This window comes from Dermacentor albipictus, chromosome 4 (genome assembly GCF_038994185.2).
Source record: "Dermacentor albipictus isolate Rhodes 1998 colony chromosome 4, USDA_Dalb.pri_finalv2, whole genome shotgun sequence".
Classification (NCBI taxonomy): Eukaryota; Metazoa; Arthropoda; class Arachnida; order Ixodida; family Ixodidae; genus Dermacentor; species Dermacentor albipictus.
Genome location: NC_091824.1, coordinates 14126645 through 14148730, shown reverse-complemented (window position 1 = coordinate 14148730; position 22086 = coordinate 14126645). Strand labels below are relative to the sequence as shown.

At 46.5% G+C, this 22086-nt stretch overlaps 1 protein-coding gene across 2 annotated transcripts in view; it reads right to left on the bottom strand.

Annotated features, from left to right (window-relative positions):
- Positions 1 to 22086, bottom strand: part of LOC135917152 (cell adhesion molecule Dscam1-like) — a 1023231-nt gene that overhangs the window by 785420 nt on the left and 215725 nt on the right. For both annotated transcript variants that reach the window (XM_070536836.1, XM_070536837.1), the window contains exon 4: positions 21765 to 21982. In XM_070536836.1, coding sequence (XP_070392937.1) covers positions 21765 to 21982 — 218 coding nt within the window. The remainder of the gene's footprint in view (positions 1 to 21764; positions 21983 to 22086) is intronic.

Below are 22086 nucleotides of genomic sequence, written 5' to 3'. Positions count from 1 at the left end.
ATGAGTAAAGAAATCGCGCTGCTTTTTACAATAAAGTTGCACAGTACGTGCACACATGCCCCAAGATCAATAAACCAACTAATTTGGCAACGAATTTTTCTTAAGCAATGTAATGGAAACGGGCTCCAAAAGCTAATTTATCTGAACTATTTGTCAAATATGTATTAGTTGCTTTCTAAAGCATTTGGCCATTTCTGTGAACATTATAAACAGCAGCAATTGCTTAGAGCTCAATCTGCTACCTGACACACTGGCACACAATTTAGCAACCATGATCTTCATATGTTCTTTTTATGTTCTTTGATGAGGCATAAATGTCTGGGATTCCACCAACTGTTTAATAGATAGAAAGCACGCACATTATTGCGATGGATCGTTTACACAAGGGTAACAACGCATTTTTATACAATGTCAAGTTAATTTAAGTAAATTAGTACTGTAGCAAAGCAATCATATTACAGAGCGTGAAATTAAAATTGTTGATCGACAACTACAAAGTAAAAAAAAGGTGGCCTTGCCATAAAAACCTGCACCATAGCAGAAGCCCTAGAGAACTTCGTTTAGGATAAGCGTAATAACGATCATCCACACTTTGCTCTCTGCTGTTCTACAGTTTGTCCTATTCCTGTGCTGGTTTGGTGTTTGACAATTATGTTTGTCTACATGAATATGCAAAGTCGTCATAAGAATACAGCGCTGTACTCACTCCCTGGCCGCCTTTGCTCGGGAAATGAACGCCCGCAGATTGCCGCTAAAAATATATAGGGTACACTTCTGAAATAAGACCGTACAGGCAGCCCTGAGCCTTTGCGGGGACATTTCCTGTTTAACGGAACAATAGCTCTCTCGGGGCAAGTTGCTTCATCGTACTGACGGGGTTCAAGCATGCTAAGGCAGTTCTGACATCAAATGTATTTACTTACATTTTCGTGATTTATACCTTTAGAACACTGTCTACATTTTATTAGCATCATAGTCATCATCATCATCATCAGCCTGGCTACGTCCACTGCAGGGCAAAACCCTCTCATATACTTATCCAACTACCCCGGCCATGTGCTAATTGTGGCCATGTGAGTGAGTGAGTTAAACAACTTTATTTGAGCCACTATAGACGCAAGCGAACTCAACGCCACCTCGCTAGGCCCACTCGGGGACCATCAGATGAAACCTGACGGCCCTTTCGCGAGCCCTTTGGATTGCCAGGATTTCAGAGGTCTGATCCTGGGCCCTAATTAGCTTCATCATTTCCTCTTGGGTGAAAAGTGGACCGGCAGAGGCGCAGCCCCACAGGAAATGTTTGAAGTCCGCATAATCACCACACAGAGGGCAGTCCAGGCTTGGAAACCGTTCGGGGTACATTGGGTGCAGCGCCGCGGAGCTCGGGTAAGTGTTTGTTTGCAGAAGTCTGAGAGGGACTGCCTGGGCCCCGCACAGCGAGAAGTGCGGCAAAGGCATGAGTTTCCTTGACAGATAATTATGTTTGCAAATTTCGTTGTACGAGCAGAGAGGCTCAGGGTCGCCCAGGAGAGAACGCGTTACCCAGCGCACGGTCAGTGAAACCTCGTGCAGCCGTGTGCGCCTCCTCGTTGGCGTTGATCGAGGCACCCTCAATTGTCCCAAGGTGCACAGGGAACTAGGCCAAAGAGTGATGTTTCATGTCTTTAGCACTTTGGATATTACGAAGGGCCTGGGGAGCCACCATTCCCATCTGAAAGGCCCTGACAGCGGCCCTGCAATCTGAATAAGTCGTGTCATGTACACTGTCCGTCAATGCAAGGGCAATAGCAACCTGCTCTGCAACGGTGGAATTAGAAGTGCGGATGGTAGCACAGCTAAGGATTTTAGAATCACAGTCGATGACCACTGAGGAGAAGGCCTCTTGAACGTACGAAGCAGCGTCTACGAAGCATGTTCGGCCCTTGTTCCAGCGGGCACTGACGAGCAGAGCTTTACCCCTGGCTCGTCTTCGTCCTTCTTTGTAGGTGGGATGCATAATACGTGGCATCCAGTGTATGTGAATCTTGGATGTTGGGCAGCTTCACAGCGTCGAGATTGACGACCGTGGGGTTACATACCAGCTTCCCAAGTATTGCTCGGCCCACTGGGGTACGGAGAGTCTGACAAACTGGGAAAGTTCTTGAGCTTCAACGATTTCTTCGAACGTGTTGTGAATTCCCAGATTGAGGAAGACTTTTGTCTGCGTTCGGATGGGAAGGCCGAGGGAAAGTTTGAAGACTCTTCTGATTAGGGCATTGATATTGTTGCGCTCCGATACGAACCAGTTGTGCACAGCCCCTGAATAAGCGAGGTGGCATAGCACAAAGGCGTGGATTATCCGGATCAGATTGTCTTCCCTGATTTCGCGGTACCTGTTGGCGATTCTTCGGATGAGGCTGAGGGCACTTCCGGTCTTCGAACAAATGCGTTTGAGGGCGGCTCCATTGGCCTCGTTCGACTCGATAAACATTCTTAGGACCTTGATAGTGTTTACCCGCGGTACCGAGGAGCCCTTACGGTGAATAACGTAATGTGGCTCTCTGCTGCGGGCTTTCAGGACCGGTGAGAACCACCTGTGGGCCTCTTCTTGTAGAGCAAGAGCTCGGACTTAGCGGGCGAGCACCATAGCCAGGTGGGGATAAGATACCGCTCCGCAACATCGATGGCCTCTTGAAAAGCACCCTCGACCTGACCCTCACATCCACTGGAGCACCAGATGGTGATATGATCCGCGTAGATCGTGTGGTCAATGTTCGGGATCTTGTTCAAGGCCCTCGACAGGTTGATCAGGGAGATGTTGAACAGCGTCGGGGAGATCACCACCCCCTGAGGTTTTCCCTTTGGCCCAAGCTGAATTTTTTGGGTCAGAAACTCGTCAATCTTGAGTCTAGTGGACCTAGAGGAAAGGAAGGAGCGCACGAAATTGTACGCCCGTTTGCCGACGTTAAGCTCTGTCAGGCTCTTGAGAATAAGGGCGTGCGATATGTTGTCAAAAGCCTTTTCCACATCCAAGCCGAGAAATGCCTTAGTGTCGGCGGAGGTAGAGTCAATAATCTGGCGCTTCATAAGTCTCATGGCGTTCTGAGTCGAAAGCCCCGACCAAAAGCCAATCATGTTGTGTGTATAGCATTCGTTAGAGTCGAGATTGTCAGCGAGGTGGTTAAGCATGGCGTGCTCGGCCATCTTCCCGACACGCGACGTCAGGGAGATGGGCTTTAGATTGTCGATGCTCGGCGCCTTATCTGGCATGGGTTTGAGTACTGCGTAGGCTGTTTTCCAGCTCTTGGGAATGAGGCTCCTGCGCCAGATTTCATTCATCTGGTGTGTAAGAAACTCGATTGAGTCGTCGTCGAGATGCTTGAGCATCTTGTTGGTGATCCCGTCAGGCCCAGGGGCAGATCTGCCGTTGAGGGATGCCAGAACCCACTTGACCTCAGCTACGGTAATATCCTCGTCCATATATGGTACCTTGCGCCCTTCGTACTCGGGAAACTGGGGAGGCACGGGATCGTCCGTGACCGCCTCATCTGGAGTAGAGTCGGTGGCCAAATGGACAGCTTTCGCCAAAGCTCTCTTCTGATTGGACTTGGTGCTGCCATCGTGCAATAGGTGTCTGAGGAGACCGCAGCTTTACCGTTCTTGAACTGGCCCTCCACCGAGTCACACAGATCGTCCTATTGCTGCTTGCATACCACCTTGCAATGAGCCTCTATTATCTTGTTTATATCGGAAATTTTCTTCCGCAGCCTTCTGTTACGGCGCTGAGTCTTCCGTCTCGCGAGCAGTGCCTGCTTGGCTTCCAACAGATGCGCGAGCGTACGGTCCATCCGGTCCACCTCCAGATCGGTTGTCACCTCCTTGGTGGCTCTAGCCGCACCCTTCTTTATCTCGTCGCACCAAGAGTCTTGGTCCATATCCTTGTTAAGAACATGCTCGGAGCGGTTCGCTCGGAACAAGTCCCAGTCAGTGAACCTAAAGGTCCTCGTTTTGTTACGGGCAGCCTTGATCACCGCTTCGATGATGCAATGATCGGTAGCGAGGTCCATGGCTGTGTTGGTCTGCTTGAAGTTTTCCAGGTTCTTGACAAAGGTAAGATTCGGAGTCGTATCTTGGCACACGGAGTTCCCTCTCTTTGTTGGAAAGTCTTTATCGGTTATCAGCGTAAGATCTTCCTCCGTTGCCGCGTTCCATATGTCTCTACCCTTCTTCGTATTGACACAGTAGCCGCGCGCCTCATGCTGGGCATTAAAAATGTCTACATTTATTGCCATGCCATCAAGCAATCATTTCCATGCCATGAAATCACGCCCCACCCCCATCATCCCGCGTCCAGGCCCCTTCAACAAAAAAGGAACATACAGTGACACGTGAACCACCTGACTCACGGCGCTACCTCGGAATCCTCCTCTGACGTTGAATAGGACACTTTTAATTCTACACCCTCGCCGCTAACACATGGTCGTTCGCTGTCTTGCCCACCAGCCTTACTCCCTCTCCCCTTTAGAACGTGCTGTGCCCAGTAATGCATATCATCATCATCGTCATCATCATCATCAGCCTGGTTGCGCCCACTGCAGGGCAAAGGCCTCTCCCATGCTTCTCCAACAACCCCGGTCATGTACTAATTGTGGCCATGCCGTGCCTGCAAACTTCCTAATCTCATCCGCCCACCTTAGTTTCTGCCACCCGCTGCTACGCTTCCCTTCCCTTGGGATCCAGTCCGTAACCCTTAATAACCATCGGTTATCTTCCCTCCTCATTACATGTCCTGCCCATGCCCATTTCTTTTTCTTGATTTCAACTAAGATGTCATTAACTCGCGTTTGTTCCCTCACCCAATCTGCTCTTTTCTTATCCCTTAACGTTACACCTATCATTCTTCTTTCCATAGCTCGTTGTGTCGTCCTCAATTTGAGTAGAACCCTTTTCGTAAGCCTCCAGGTTACTGCCCCGTAGGTGAGTACTGGTAAGACACAGTTATTATATACCTTTCTCTTGAGGGATAATGGCAACCTGCTGTTCATGATTTGGGAATGCCTGCCAAACGCACCCCAGCCCATTCTTATTCTTCTGATTATTTCCGTCTCATTATCCGGATCCACCGTCACTACATGCCCTAAGTAGATGTATTCCCTTACGACTTCCAGTGCCTCGCTGCCTATTGTAAATTGCTGTTCTTTCCCGAGACTGTTAAGCATTACTTTAGTTTTCTGCAGATTAACTTTTAGACCCACTCTTCTGCTTTGCCTCTCCAGGTCAGTGAGCATGCATTGCAATTGGTCCCCTGAGTTACTAAGCAAGGCAATATCATCAGCGAATCGCAAGTTACTAAGGTATTCTCCATTAACTTTTATCCCCAATTCTTCCCAATCCAGGTCTCTGAATACCTCCTGTAAACACGCTGTGAATAGCATTGGAGATATCGTATCTCCTTGCCTGACGCCTTTCTTTATTGGGATTTTGTTGCTTGCTTTATGGAGGACTACGGTGGCTGTGGAGCCGCTATAGATATCTTCCAGAATTTTTACATATGGCTCATCTACACCCTGATTCCGTAATGCCTCCATGACTGCTGAGGTTTCGACTGAATCAAACGCTTTCTCGTAATCAATGAAAGCTATATGTAAGGGTTGGTTATATTCTGCACATTTCTCTATCACTTGATTGATAGTGTGAATATGGTCTATTGTTGAGTAGCCCTTACGGAATCCTGCCTGGTCCTTTGGTTGACAGAAGTCTAAGGTGTTCCTGATTCTATTTGCAATTACCTTAGTAAATACTTTGTAGGCAACGGACTGTAAGCTGATCGGTCTATAATTTCTCAAGTCGTTGGCGTCCCCTTTCTTATGGATTAGGATTATGTTAGCGTTCTTCCAAGATTCCGGTATGCTCGAGGTCATGAGGCATTGCGTATACAGGGTGGCCAGTTTCTCTGGAACAATCTGTCCACCATCCTTCAACAAATCTGCTGTTACGTGATCCTCCCCAGCTGCCTTCCCCCTTTGCATATCTCCTAAGGCTTTCTTTACTTCTTCCGGCGTTACCTTCGGGATTTCGAATTTTTCTAGACTATTTTCTCTTCCATTATTGTCGTGAGTGCCACTGGTACAGTATAAATCTCTATAGAACTCCTCAGCGACTTGAACTATCTCATCCATATTAGTAATGATATTGCCGGCTTTGTCTCTTAACGCATACATCTGATTCTTGCCAATTCCTAGTTTCTTCTTCACTGTTTTTAGGCTTCCTCCGTTCCTGAGAGCATGTTCAATTCTATCCATATTATACTTCCTTATGTCAGCTGTCTTACGCTTGTTGATTAACTTCGAAAGTTCTGCCAGTTCTATTCTAGCTGTAGGGTTAGATGCTTTCATACATTGGCGTGTCTTGATCAGATCTTTCGTCTCCTGCGATAGTTTGCTGGTATCCTGCCTAACGGAGTTACCACCGACTTCCATTGCACACTCCTTAATGATGCCCACAAGATTGTCGTTCATTGCTTCAACACTAAGGTCCTCTTCCTCAGTTAAAGCTGAATACCTGTTGTGTAGCTTGATCTGGAATTCCTCTATTTTCCCTCTTACCGCTAACTCATTAATCGGCTTCTTATGTACCAGTTTCTTCCGTTCCCTCCTCAAGTCTAGGCTAATTCGAGTTTTTACCATCCTGTGGTCACTGCAGCGCACCTTGCCGAGCACGTCCACATCTTGTATGATGCCAGGGTTAGCGCAGAGTATGAAGTCTATTTCATTTCTAGTCTCGCCGTCCGGGCTCCTCCACGTCCACTTTCGGCTATCCCGCTTGCGGAAGAAGGTATTCATTATCCTCATATTATTCTGTTCCGCAAACTCTACTAATAACTCTCCCCTGCTATTCCTAGTGCCTATGCCATATTCGCCCACTGCCTTGTCTCCAGCCTGCTTCTTGCCTACCTTGGCATTACAGTCGCCCATTAGTATAGTGTATTTAGTTTTCACTCTACCCATAGCCGATTACACGTCTTCATACAAGCTTTCGACTTCCTGGTCATCATGATTCGATGTAGGGGCGTAGACCTGTACAATCTTCATTTTGTACCTCTTATTAAGCTTCACAACAAGACCTGCCACCCTCTCGTTAATGCTATAGAATACCTGTATGTTACCAGCTATATTCTTATTAACCAGGAATCCGACTCCCAGTTATCTTCTCTCCGCTAAGCCCCGGTAGCACAGGACGTGCCCGCTATTTAGCACTGTATATGCTTCTTTTGTCCTCCTAACTTCACTGAGCCCTATTATATCCCATTTACTGCCCTCTAATTCCTCCAGTAATGCATATGTCGCCATGAAAAACAAAGCTCATCTTGTCGAAACGTCTACTCCAGCTTTCACCTTGCTCTCGCTTTTGCTCATTGTCTCGAATTTCCATCTTCCGGCTTACCCGTGTTTTCCCTCATTCCAGTTATGCCATTGAACTCTCGTCATGCCGTCGTTGTGACGCCATCCTCGTCATACAGAGGTCATGCATTCGTTGTTATGTCATCATCGTGATGCAGTGGTGGTCCGTATATCGTCATCCGTCCAGCTTCAATACCATCCTATCACAAGATGCGCTGCAAAGACCATAGGATGGTAAGAACTCGAATTAGCCTAGACTTGAGAGGGAACGGAAGAAACTGGTACATAAGAAGCCGATGAATGACTTAGCGGTAAGAGGGAAATAAACGAATTCTAGATCAAGCTACAGAACAGGTATTCGGCTTTAATTCAGGAAGATGACCTTAGTGTTGAAGCAATGAACGACAATCTTGTGGGCATTATTAAGGAGTGTGCAATGGAAGTCGGTGGTAACTCCGTAAGGCAGGATACCAGCAAATTATCGCAGGAGACGAAAGATCTGATCAAGAAACGTCAATGTATGAAAGCTTCTAACCCTAGAGCTAGAATAGAACTGGCAGAACTTTCGAAGTTAATCAACAAGCGTACGACAGCTGACATAAGGAAGTATAATATGGATAGAATTGAACATGCTCTCAGGAACGGCGGAAGCCTAAAAGCAGTGAAGCAGAAACTAGGAATTGGCAAGAGTCAGATGTATGCGTTAAGAGACAAAGCCGGCAATATCATTACTAATATGGATGAGATAGTTCAAGTGGCTGAGGAGTTCTATAGAGATTTATACAGTACCAGTGGCGCCCACGACGATAATAGAAGAGAGAATAGTCTAGAGGAATTCGAAATCCCTCACGGAACGCCGGAAGAAGTAAAGAAAGCCTTGGGAGCTATGCAAAGGGGTAAGGCAGCTGGGGAGAATCAGGTAACAGCAGATTAGTTGAAGCATGGTAGGCAGATTGCTCTAGAGAAACTGGCCACCCTGTATGCGCAATGCCTCATGACTTCGAGCGTACCGGAATCTTGGAAAAAAGCTAACATAATCCTAGTCCATAAGAAAGGGGATGTCAAAGATTTCAAAAATTGTAGACCGATCAGCTTACTGTCCGTTGTCCACACATTATTTACTGAGGTAATTTCAAACAGAATCAGAAATACCTTAGACTTCCGTCCACCAAAGGACCAGGCAGGATTCCGTAAAGGCTACTCAATAATAGACCATATTCACACTATGAATCAGGTGATAGAAAAATGTGCGTAATTTAAGCAGCTGTTATATATAGCTTTCATTGATCACGAGAAAGCGTTTGACTCAGTCGAAACCTCAGCAGTCATGGAGGTATTGCGGAATCAGCGTGTAGACGAGCCGTATGTAAAAATACTGAAAGATATCTGTAGAGGCTCCAAAGCCACCGTAGTCCTCCATAATGAAAGCCAGAAAATCCCAATGAAAAAGGCGTCAGGCAAGGAGATACGATCTCTCCAATGCTATTCACAGCGTGTTTACAGGAGATATTCAGAGACCTGGATTCGGAAGAATTGGGGATAAGAGGTTATGGAGAATACCTTAGTAACTTGCGATTCGCTGATGATATTGCCTTGCTTAGTAACTCAGGGGACAAACTGCAATGCATGCTCACTGACCTGGAGAGGGAAAGCCGAAGGGTGGGTGTAAAAATTAATCTGCAGAAAACTAAAGTAATGTTTAACAGTCTCGGACGAGAACAGCAGTTTACGATAGGTAGTGAGGCACTGGAAGTTGTAGGGGAATACATTTACTCAGGACAGGTAGTGACTGCGGATCCGGATCATGAGACTGAAATAATCAGAAGAATAAGAATGGGCTGGGGTGTGTTTGGCAAGCATTTTCATATCATGAACAGCAGATTGCCATCATCCCTCAAGAGAAAAGTTTATAACAGCTGTGTCTTACCAGTACTCACGTACGGGGCCGAAACCTGGAGGCTTACGAAAAGGGTTCTACTTAAATTGAGGACGACGCAACGAGCTATGGAAAGAAGAATGATAGGTGTAACGTTAAGGGATAAGAAAATGGCAGATTGGGTGAGGGAACAAATGCGAGTGAATGATATCTTAGTTGAAATCAAGAAAAAGAAATGGGCATGGGCAGAACGCGTAATGAGGAGGGAAGATAAGAGATGGTCATTAACAGTTACAGAATGGACTCCAAAGGAAGGGAAGCGTAGCAGAGGGCGGCAGAAAGTTAGGTGGGTGGATGAGATTAAGAAGTTAGCAGGGACAACATGGCCACAATTAGTGCATGACCGGGGTAGTTGGAGAAGTATGGGAGAGGCCTTTGCCCTGCTGTGGGCGTGACCAGGCTGATGATGATGATGAGGATGATCACTTGAGAAAACACGCGAGAAATATTGAGACACAAACATGCCGCAACGAAGAGACACCACAATCACGGCCGATGGATTCCACGATACTGGACTCGCAACTGGCATATATTGCAAAAAAAACGGGTTATCCCTCGACCATCAAACCGCCGACGTATACGCAATGCTCTTAACAAGGTAAAAAATTCTTTAAATTGATGAGCACGCCATTTTTTCCTGTCTGTTTCTACTTTATATTTTCTCATTTCTACTTTTCTCATTGGCCTGTTTGGCCAATATAAGCTGTAGCACACTTCAACGGGATTTTGTACATAACATGCGTTGTGCACTTAAATTATTCGTTCACATGCTTGCCTTTTGCAGGCCTCTCGGTTCTTTCCAGTATTTTCAAGGCGGGTGCACAGTCCTGACAGTGTACACAGTGCAGAAAACATTAATTGTACACCATGTCAAGGCGCTACTTCCTTGATATTGTGCAACACTTTAGGAATAAGACACAACGCATAAACTTTTATTTTTTCTTTATGTTTTGCTGGATTTTCGGTCACCTTCATTTTGCCTTTCATGCTTTACACGAAGGCTCTCAGCTACCGCTTTAAGCATTTGTGCAGGAAAACCCGCTGCAGTTAGCCCCTGAACTTGATGGTCAACGCTTTCCGGGAAGATGTGATATCAGCTTTTCTGCTGCGCATACCGCAAATGTAAAGTGGCTATACTTAATTTTTTGAACTTAGCATGGCTTGATTCAAATGGAAACAAAGCTTTGTCAATTCTATATGAGTAGATTCGGCAAATGTGGCTGTCACCTAGAAAAGTTATTGTTATATCTAAAAACCTGATGCCTTTTTTCCTTACGAAGTTTAAAGGTAAAATTGAAAGTGTCAGAACAACTTTTGAAATATGTTAAATATATTCTGCCAAAATTTACAAACAGTTAGAGGGCTCCCACCTTAAAGTGATCAAAAAATCATCTACGTAGCGAAACGCGCGAAGCACTCTGTCGTCTTTAGCTGTGACCTCAACTAGCTCTTGGTCAAACTTAGAAATATCTTGAGTGCTAAGGGAAGAGAGAAGCGATAAAGCAAACAGGGGAAAGGCAGGGAGGTCAACCAGTCGAGCGTCCGGCTTGCTAAACTACACTGGGGGTAAGGAAAACGGCAATAGTAAAACGAAAAGAGGAAGGAAGTGATCATTGTATGTGCAGTGATGCGCCATGACACCAAAGTCAAGTACCTTGGCTGGTGATCGGCTTTGATGATATCCATCATCATGGCTGCGGGTGAGCCACGGCGCTTGTTCGAGACTTGCTAGCACTGGATTAAAGGCTCCGAGCACCTACCCTGCACTTCGCGCTGACGAAGTATGCAACTCGCTGAAAAGCACACGAAGGGTATTTACGAGGTACCGATGCGTCACAACTGCTTGGCGATAAATTGTATAATTGACAATTTTTCGGGAGTCCGCGCTCTGGAGTCTACCGCGGTGCGCTGTATCCTTTGATGTTACTTTATGTCACAGCCGTTCCCACATACCGGCTGTGGCGTCCGTTGTGGCTCCGGCTGTGGCATCGGCTGTGGCGCTGACTGTGGCTTCAACTAAGGCTTCAGATATGGCTTCAGCTGTGCCATTGGCTGTTGCTCCGGCGATTGCTTCAGTTATGGCTTCAATTGTTGCAGTAGCTGTAGGAAGGTCCATCTAATTAGGTCGCGAAGCTTGGAACAAGAAGCATGCAAAAACCTATCGCCAGAGGTATCAGTCAGTGGTACACCAATAAAGTGCTACTTGGTGAGGGGTGGACAAACACTGAAACTAGAAAAGCTATGTGAAAAAAAGTGTTCAAAATTTTTTAATCAGAATACTGTCATACAATTAAATATTCCGATTCAAATATTTTTGCTGCATTAAAACAACAGAAGTACATTTTTTTATATTTCACAATTTATTATTTCGTTCTTGGTGAGCCTTATCAACCAGTGATTCTGGCGCAAAACTCGGCAACACTGTGCAAACCAGCTATTATGTTGTGCGAAATGGCGTTGCTCTTTCGAACGCGGTGGTTTCATCCGAATTTCTTGATTGCGTGTTTGTTCAATGTGTAGCGTGCACTTCAAATTTTGCGTGACGCAACGCACGGAATTTATTGGCGAAAGATGTGAGTGTAGCTTTGTGTTATCGTGCAAGTTGAGGCTGCGGCAATCCGACGTGCTGTGTCTCGTCGTGACGATGAATGCGGAACGCTCCGGAAAGAAACGTCGCGCTATGTTCGTTCGCTCTCCGTAGCAAAGGCTTTGAGTGTCCGACGGGCAGAAAAATTAGTAAGTCAAATATGTTGTAAATGATAATGTGGGGCGATGTTATCTGATAACCTTTGGATATGAATACATGGTGTCGCACGAAGTTGCGAATGATTCTGTGAAAAGGTTTCGCAGAAAAGAATCGCGCATTTCCCTTTTTCATACAATCTACTACCACAACGCATGTCTTCGCCCTCTTTGGATCCAACCTGCGCCTTATTATTCGGCTCGTCGTGACCACTTACATAAAGTTAATGTATCCCGTCATAACACCGTCGCGTGCTCACAATCATTCCTTCCTAGGACTTCAGTCGACTGGAATAATCTACCTACATCATTAGTAAGCATCAGTGACCCCACTCGTTTTAAGAATGCACTAATCAACATATAATAACGTATGGTGGCAAATGGCATAATTATATACTTCTTCGTGAACATTGTCTGCTTGCTAAAGTGCCCTCTTTCTGTATGTTCATGTTATGTAAGCCTCTGTTATTTGTTATGAATGCATTACTAGTTTTTTTTATATTGCTTTTGTTCCTTGCAAATTCCTTGAACTAATCCTGTATTTTTTACTCCTGAAATGTATTGTCACCCCTCCCCTCTGCATTGTACAATTATGCACCTTGAGGGTATCACAAATAAATAAATAAACATGTTGCTAACATTACGACTGTGTGCTGGCCATAGTACTTTTATTCATTGAAACATGTTTTGTTTGGTCATTTATGTTTGTTGCTATATTATAGACGAATGAAGATTCTTTTGAAACATCTGCGGAACTGCGGGGCAGAGCGGGCAGTTGCACCTTTTCATCCTATTCGCTCACCTTCCTAAGGTGCCTACTGGAGCAACTGTCGTCAATAACAGCCTAATAATGTTCACATTAAAACCTATACCACTCCTACAGTTTAATGACACACTGGCACTTCGGCTGACCAGAGTCCCGATCTCGCATCAGCCTCAAACGAAAAATAACTGCTGGCGTAGCGGTCGAAATGCCGGACGCTAAATAAATTCACAGATTTGAGCCAAGCAGAACAAGATGTTCACGTGACTGCCATTTGCAGTTGTGACGTTACTTTTTATTTTCTTATTTTTTGTTTGCTGTTAGTTGTACCCCCGATACGTAGATGGTAACGGCTGCAACTTGCCGCCATTTTCTTGACATGCGGGCTTCTATGGAAGCTTCGCTACCAGTTTACATATGCCTTGGCTGTAGCTTTGGTAGCGTGGGCCAAGCTTCGGTACTGGCGTTGTCCGGCATGACCTTATGCTAACTAACACGACCTTGTGCTAGTTGCTAGCTAAAAAGCAAAGTGATTTGCAACGTCTGGCTAATATCTGCGGGAAGGAAGGTAACAATTTAGGTTTTAAATTTAGTGTTAGAAAATCAGGTGTTATGGTATTCAATGAAAACAGTGAACAGACAATGGAGATACATGGCCAGCAAATACCTCGGGTAACAGAATATAAATGTCTTGGTATATGGATAAAGGAAGGCAATAGATAGATGGAAACGCAGGAAAAACAACAACAGTGATGAGGAAAAGAAATGCAGCCATAATGAAGCACAGAGTGCTATGGGGATACAATAGCTACGGGGTCCTCCGAGGTATGTGGAAAGGTGTAATGGTTCCAGGACTTACTTTTGGAAATGTGGCTGTTTGTTTTAAATGAGGGGTATAATCAGGACTCGATGGGAACCAAAGGTCAGTGGGTCGCCTCGAATTGGGAGCTCACCGGAAAACTACAAATGAAGCTGTGCAGGGTGATATGGGCTGGGCTTGTTCCGAAGTGAGGGAAGCTCACAGTAAAATTGAGTATGAAGAACGGCTGAGGAAAATGGAAGAAAGTAAATGGGCTGGGAGAGTGTTCAGGTATCTGTACAGCAATAAGATTGATTCACAGTGGAGGAAAAGAACTAGGAAGCTTACCAGCAAGTATGCGGCCTGTAGGGCGGGCAACACAGCAATAAAGAAGGTCAAGCGGAAAGTCAGAGAGACTGAAATAATCTCATGGGTAGTGGCCATGGAATAGAAACCTGCCATGAGTAACTGCTTAAGAGGATAAAACAAAATCAGGAAAGAAAGCATTATTGATAACTCCAAGGGAAGATCGTTACTTTTCGAAGCGAGATCGGGATTCCTTAGAACACGCACTTAAAAAGCGATATATAAGACGGAAGAAGAAGCATGTGCTTGCTGCGGTAAACCTTTGGAGACTATGGAGCATGTTTTATTGGAATGTGAAGACATCTACCCAGTGGTCGATTTAGGTGCCACTGGCCTCCTTGAAGCACTCGGGTTCAGCGACAGCAGTGGAAAGGCAAACATGTCCGCAATAGGCATTAGTAAGAAGCGATTGAGGAATTGGTGGAAGAAAAGGAAGGAAACTACAAAAAACGGAGACGTACAAAAGCACAGTTCGAAATAAGGGATCATAAAATTTGGGTGGGGTAGTTCATAGTATTTTTCCTCTGTTTTATTGTTTAACCTAGGTAGGACATTAGGCTGTATAGTAGCAAGAACTTGGTGGCGCAACCCAGCGCCCCGGTTCTAAAGGGGCGCTCATAACATCCATCCAACATCCATTCATCCATTGTTGTCAGAGTTAGATTCGACTTCGCCAGGCCTAAGGGGCAGAGGAAGAGGGGTTGTAGGATGTGACGGACTCGTCACGGAGGCATCTGCGTTCTTTGAAGTCCGGCAGTGTCGGGAGTGTCACTCTCTAAGGGCCGCAACAGCTTCCCGACGAGACGAATGGTTTCTCGTCATCTGCTTCAACACCTCCCTTTCCTTCTCCATTTTGGGGCAGTCCTTTGGGCCCAATGCCCAAAGCCCAATAAAACTGGGGCATTTTTGAAGCGTGGCTACACGGGGAGTCTGCAACGGGTGCCTCTGTGCAGCGCGGGCAAATTCTTGTGTTCTCGCACACAACGCTCACTTGTTCCAGCCTCATGCAATTGCGGCATTGGAGTGGCCTTCCGATAAATGGTTGCACGGGGCAGGTAAAGTGGCCCACATTGACGTGTGGGGGAAGACATTCCCCCTTAAAAATTACCTTCAAACAGCGGGATGCACCGAGTCGGGACACATGAGTGTGGAGAAGCCTTCAACGGTTGCCTTTACTAGAATAGGCAAGTGAGCGTTGGGGATTGAGACGCCCCCGTTGTAGATGACACCAACAGTGGTGTCGCTGTTCAGAAGAATATGCGAGTGGACCTTCATTCCGCCAGGTCCCATAGGTTTGCTCAAAGTGCTCAGCGCAGTCTTACGTACGACGTCAATAGCCACAGACGAACCTACACAGATGCCTTCTTTCAGGGTAATGTGGGGGTCTCGAAATTGAAATATAGTCTACGATAAATGCAGTCAGCGACTCAAGAAACATGTCATCGTTGACACCACAATCATTCTCAAATTTGACCTCACTTGTTTCCATCAATAATTTCTCGAATGGCAAGGGCAATTCGTCGTGGGGCACACAATAGTATAGGCCTTCAATGTCGATTGATACAGCACTAGGTGCCCCCAGCTGTCCTTCTTGCAGAACTGCAGCCAAGTCCATCGAGCTGCGAGTTCCGAACGGGTCATGTGTGTCCAGGAAGTTTAGTTTGTGCTGTAGGGACAACCCGATTACCTTCTGCCTTGACCTATCTCCGGTTACTATCACTCTCAACTTGCAGCTCACTTCACGTGTCTGCGGCAATAAACACATTCAATTCTATTGCATCATTTTCTTCACTACTTTTGCAAGATTCACCAACTTCAACTCGTTCAACTTTTTCACGGCAAGTGTTTCTGCCTTTTTGGTTAAAGTGCATGAGGATTCGATGTGTTTTTCCTTCGCTTCCAGGGCTTTCTTTCTAAAAGTCTCATTGGGGGGCACGACGAAACCACCATCTTTAAGCAACGTCTGGTGGTGATCTCGGAAGTAAGCAACGACCTTTCGCCAATCCACTATCTTGCCACTTTGGTGACGCTCTTATGCGTCAGTCAGGCAGTCAAGACCTGCGGATAGACAACGGTCCTTTTCCTGCTAATACACCATGTCGCACATTGGCCAACAACCCATGCTTCTGCAAAGTTAGCTCGACGCTGTATTTTTGGGCCGTTTCGCAAGGTGCACTCTATGGCCGGGGGGCAGATGCTCGTCCTAAGTAGGTGACACATATACCTGATGATTTCATCTCGCTTCTTGCGGGAATTTGCTCTCTTACTTCACACAATACGATTCAGTTAACTGTGCAATGTGTCGTCGTTTTTCTTGAAACCTGTTCATCAAGCCGTCGACTATAGTACAATTTCGAGACCGCCACTTTATCCAGAAACAAGGCATCTGTATAGATTCCTCTGTGGCTCTTGTATTGTGCAAGATTTTTTTCTGTTTATATTTGACAAATGACTAATGGAGGTCACAGCTAAAAATGATAGAGTGCTTTGCGCGTTCCATAGGTAGAGAATTTTTTTATCGTTTTAAGGTTGGTGCCCTCTGACTGTTTGGAAGCTGTGGCGGAAGACAGTTTAACTTATTTCAGGGTGCGTTCTGACACTTGGAATTTTACATTCGAACTTCCTAGTGAAAGAAAAGCATTAGATCTTTGGATATAACACTAATTTCTTGGGATGATAGCCATGTTTGCTGAATTTACTCACCTGAAAATCAGAAGGCTTTGCTTCCGTTTCCATCAAGCGGAAGAATGGTGCCCTGTAACTTGGTAAAAAGAAACATAGTCACTTTATGCTTCCAGTGTGCGCTACAGAAAAGCTGTTGTCGCGTCTTCCAGCAAAGCCTTCGACATCCCACTCTAGTGGTAGCCACACCATCGTCGTCACGCAGTCGTCGTTATACCGTTGTCAGGTCGTGGTGACGCGCTGTCGCGTTGCCATGGTCATTCACTGAATACCATCGTCCCACTGTCGTCATTCAGTCCTCGCCACACCGCATCCTTCAATCATCCATGTCATTCCATTTTGATCGTTTTATCGTAATTGGGCTTTCGTCATTCAATCGTGATTATGCCGCCAGTTTTATGCCATCGTCATCACAAAATCATAATCGTAGATCTCTTGTCATGCTGTCATCGCCGTGTCTTCGTCGTCGTACCATCGCTCAGGAAGCAGGAAGCACCCACATGAAATGTAGTGCATAGATCAGCTTTGCGGACGCGGCAGATGCTCTTTTTGGCATCAATGGAACACTTATTATGAAACATTTTTAAAACGCGCATCTAATAGGCGCCAACACGCGAGAAACATCACCTGACATGTACACATATACTTTTGCATAGACATTTATACAGAAATACCTGCATTTTATTTTATAATGCCTAAAGTTTAGGCCTCCGGCCTTTTTCGTTCGTTCCCGACGGCTTATTTCATTTTTTTATCCGATGTTCTATTAACATAGTGCTTTGAAGCATTTGTAGTTCTTGGCGTTAGGTTTTATACTGGCCATTGTTTTCAAGAGCAGTTCCAGTATCTTTCATTCCTATTTCCAATCCACTTTATGCCAGCTTTTTTATAAATTTCCGGTCTAACTTGTTAGGCACGTTTTTTTTTTTTTTACTATCATGCTGAGTAAGCGTGGATTGCTTAGCCATCGCGAAATGTATCAGAAAGTGGAAACTCCCACAAGTGTTAGAAAACTCATAGTTTTTATTGAAATGAAAAATAAAAGAAATACATATTCACGCTATAACGGTCACGGCTACTCTTTTCACAATAAACATAAAATAACATTGTAAAAATGTTGTATGACGAAGCAAGGTCATGGAGTCACAAGAGTGAGAGAGACAGATAGACAGAATAAACATGTTTATTACATAAGTGAGGCTTCGGAGAGGTGTCCTCATTCCAGAACGCCTTGAGTTTTGGCCGCGTCCTGGGCTCTCGCAATCAGCCGTTGCTGATCCTCGAGGTCGGAGCTGGCCAAGGCTCTCTCCCAAAGCGCGTTGGTGGGATAAAGGTTAGGAGGATGTTGCGCACAACACTATACACATGCCAAGATAATCCGCCATTGTGGCTTAGCGGCTAAGGCTTGGCGCTACTAAGCCCCACAACGTAGGATCGCGTCCCGACCGCGGCGGCGGCATTTCGATCGGACCAAAATGCAAAAACACCCAAGTACCGCGCATTGTATGCACGTCAAAGAATCATCGTGAAGATAAAGAGATAAAGAGGAATGGCACGGTGGTTAACGAGATATCAGTATCCGGTTTTCTACCCTACACTGGGGATGGGGGATAGGGGTTAGAAGGAGGACAGAAAGGAAAACGTTACAAAGAAAGACACGCACACACGGAGTCACACAGACACAGAAGGCGTTCCAGTTAAAGACGTTCACGAGGGCCTGTAAATCGCAAAAAGCGCAATAGTGCTTGCACGGCCTTCTTCTGCACGGCCTTCTTCTGTCCTTTCGATGGTGTAAAATGTTTTTTTTTTCCTATAGCGGCTGGTCGTCCAGCTAGTCAAGATCGTGGCGAAGGCATTCCCTCTGTGGTCTGTACTGCGGGCAGGCGCACAAAATATGTTCAATCAATTCTTCATGGCCGCACTGGTCCCAGGTTGTGGTGTCGGTCGTCCCTATGCGAAATGCATAGACTTTGGTAAAGGCAACGCCCAACCACAGTTGATATGGAAGCGTGGCGTCTCCACGGCGAAGCTGTGATGGCGCTCGAAGACTTAATGTTGGATCAAGTGAGTACAGTCGCGTATTTCCGAAATGTGGCTGATTCCATTGCGACGCGGTGCAGTGCCGAGCAAGTAGGCAGAGCTTCCGTGCTGCGTCAGTTCTAGAAAGTGGAATTGGGACGTGGTGCTCCTCAGCATGGGGTGTGCGGGCAGCTTGATCCACCCGTTCATTGCCCATAATCTCTCAGTGACTTGGAAGCCGCTGGAAGGTTATTTCGTGGCCTTCATCACTTATATAGTGTAACGTCTCTGTAATATGAAATATTAATTGTTCGGGCAGTCCGTGTCGTGAAGGTGACAGTAAAGACTGCAGTGCCGCCTTCGAATCGCAGAATACCGTCCACTTGCGTGATGGTTCATCACCAATGTGGTGAATGGCAGTAGAGAGCGCTGCGAGCTTTGCTGCCGTCGATATTGTCGTGTGGGTCGTCTTAAATTTGGTTGTTCAAGCTTTCGCTGGTGTGATGATTGCCGCCGCGGAGCTGTTTGGAAGGACAGATCCATCATTGTAATATGCGTAGAGTGACGGTATTCTCGAACAAATATGGTAGCGTGAGCGGTTTAAGGGCTGGCGAGGAATGGATGAATTGAAGGCCTCGCAACCGGAGTTGAACAAGCTGGCAATGATTCATCCTATGCGGCTATCGTTTAGCTGAAAGATGCGTGTGGTCTGTCCGCTGGTAGAGAGGCTAAAAGGTGACGAGGAGTCCTGGCTAGATGCCTTGTATGAGTCCATAGCACTTCAACTGCAATGTGGGTCTTGAAAAGGTGGTCTCTATCGATTGCTATCGTAGCCACTGTTGAAGCACTCTGAAGCAGGCCTAGACAGATCCGTAGCGCTTGCGCCTGAAGACTTTGTATTGTGTGTAGATTCGTTTTACCTGTGTTGGTTCTTGCTGGCAAGCCGTATCGCAGAAATCCTAGAAAAAACACGTTGTACAGTTGTAACATGGCACTTGTCGACATTCCCCAGGTCTTGCCAGCGAAAAATTTGAACAGGTGGCAGATGCCTGTCAACCGTTCTTTCACGTATGACAAGTGAGGGCTCTATGACAAGTCCCTGTCGATTACGACACTTAGAAACTTGTACGGTCAGACCTGTAGTATTATTTGGCCATTTATCAGTACGCTGTTGTTTGCCATGGGTTTGCGCGTAAATGGCGCTAGTGCGCATTTCTCGGAGGAAATTTCTAGGCCTTGATTACGGAGGTAGATAGCAGTTTGTGCGGCGGCTCTGAATTCTCGCCCGCAACTGTAGGCGTGTTACTGCAGAGGCCAATATGCAGATGTCATCCGCGTACATTGATAGCCTTACTATGGTTGGCACGTACTCAAGGGGAGCAATTAGTGTTAGATGAAATAATACAAGGCTAAGCACACCGTGCCTGGGCGATGCCGCGGTAGCTATAATGTAGACAAGTAAGGCCTTCCTCGGTGCTTACAAAAAAGGATCGCATGGAGAGATAGATCCGTATCCATTGAATCATCCGACCACCCACTCCTACTTCTGCGAGAGCCTCTGCGATGGCTTCATGCGTAAAGTTGTCATCGGCCCCTTTAACGTCGAGGAATAAAGAAGCGCAGAGACGCTTACAGCATTTCTCATGCTGAATGTAGGTGACCAGGTCGACGACCTTATCGATCGATGATCGACCACATCGAAAGCCCGCCATGGCATCCGGGTAGGCGTCGTGGTACTCTAAGTACCACTCCAGACGTCCTAGGACCATCCTTTCTATTACTTTGCCCACACAGCTCGCCAAACCGATCGGGCGATACGATGAGAGTTCCAACGGCGACATGCCAGTCTTCAGCCGTGGAACAAGGCGACTTGTCTTTCAGGTTTTTGGTAGCGTGCCATCTCTCCAAGATTCATTGTACAACTTAAGGAGAACACCCCTTACTCTCTCCCCCAGGTGACACAGAGCTCGGTAGGAAATTCCGTCAGGTCCTGGCCCTGATGTGCGGCTACGCAAAGCAATGCTGCCTTAAGTTCATGGATTGAGAAGGGTAGATCCATGCGGTGATCACGTGGTGGCAGGCAACTACTCGAAGGCGATAGAATGTTTGTAGCTGTGATTTGGCCGGATAATATGGCGCAGAAATCCTCTGCCACGTCAAGCTCTGATCTCTTTTGAGAGAGGGCAAGAGCCTTGAATGGGAATCGCTGTACGAACAGTGTCCGGAGACCGCGCACCGTTCTCCATAGTTGATATCACGGCTTGCGTGGATCTAGCGACTCGCAGAAGGAAGTCCAATGTTGCGATTCCAGCTTGTCTAACCGGCACTGGATTTTCTTTTGCGCCCGTCTGGCGATCCATAACTTGTCCATTGTCTTCGTACGTCGGTATCTTTGTTCAGCACGTCTTCGGATTGCTCGAAGTCGTTCTAGTTCCACTTCGAATTCCGTCAGTTTTGAAGAGCATGTGAGAGTACGCTTAGTGTCTTGCACCGCGCTCTTTATAGCCTCTTCCAAGACGAAAGATTGATTGGCGTCACAGTGTTCTTCCATGATGGACTGAAATTTAGACCAGTCCACTCTTTGGATCGTATCCCGTATTTTGGAAGGGGACAATCCTCGGATCTTGATGTACGTGTGGATATGGTCGCTTCCATGCGTCTCTATGTCCGCAAAGCACCTTGCACGTCTGACAAGGCTTAGCGAGACGAAAGCCAAGTCAATCATAGTGAAACTTTGCGCTAGACAAACGGAGACAAAGAAAGATACACAACGATGAGCGCTTGTGAATGAAACAATTCCAACTAGGCCGGCTCACAGTGATATGCCGAGGAGCCCCAGGTGGTAAAAATGAATCCGACGCCCCCCACTACGGCGTGCCTCCTAATAAAATCGTGATTTTCGCACGTAATACCTCATAAATTATATTTTTAACATATATGGATAAAGGTCGGCGAGAAGTTGCACCACACACCTTGCTCGTGAGACGCCAGCGGCATAGCTTGCGTGGCCTGCTATCATTGATCTTTTAGATTCTAAGCTGCCACCCGTGCTTGATCAAAAGTGCAGAGTCCACATACCTGGCAGTGGATCCAGGCACCCGTGGTGTTGAGGTAGACCACCCGACTGGGAGGTTCCTGAACGAAGGCTGGCCCCGTCTGTTCGCCATTTGGCGGCTCCACACGCGCCCTGCGTTGGGGCTCGTCTCGCTTCTCCGGGGCCGCCGATGGCGACAGGAGTCGCTGGTGCGCACGGTGAGAGTGCATTCCGCCGCTCTCCATGGAGCAGCCGGTATCGCCTGCAGCGACAACAACGAGGTCTATAACACACGAAAGAGGAGAAGAAATTATTTCACGCAATTAGAGAACCTGTTTTGCTTTTGTGAAAGGGGGAAAGTGCGAA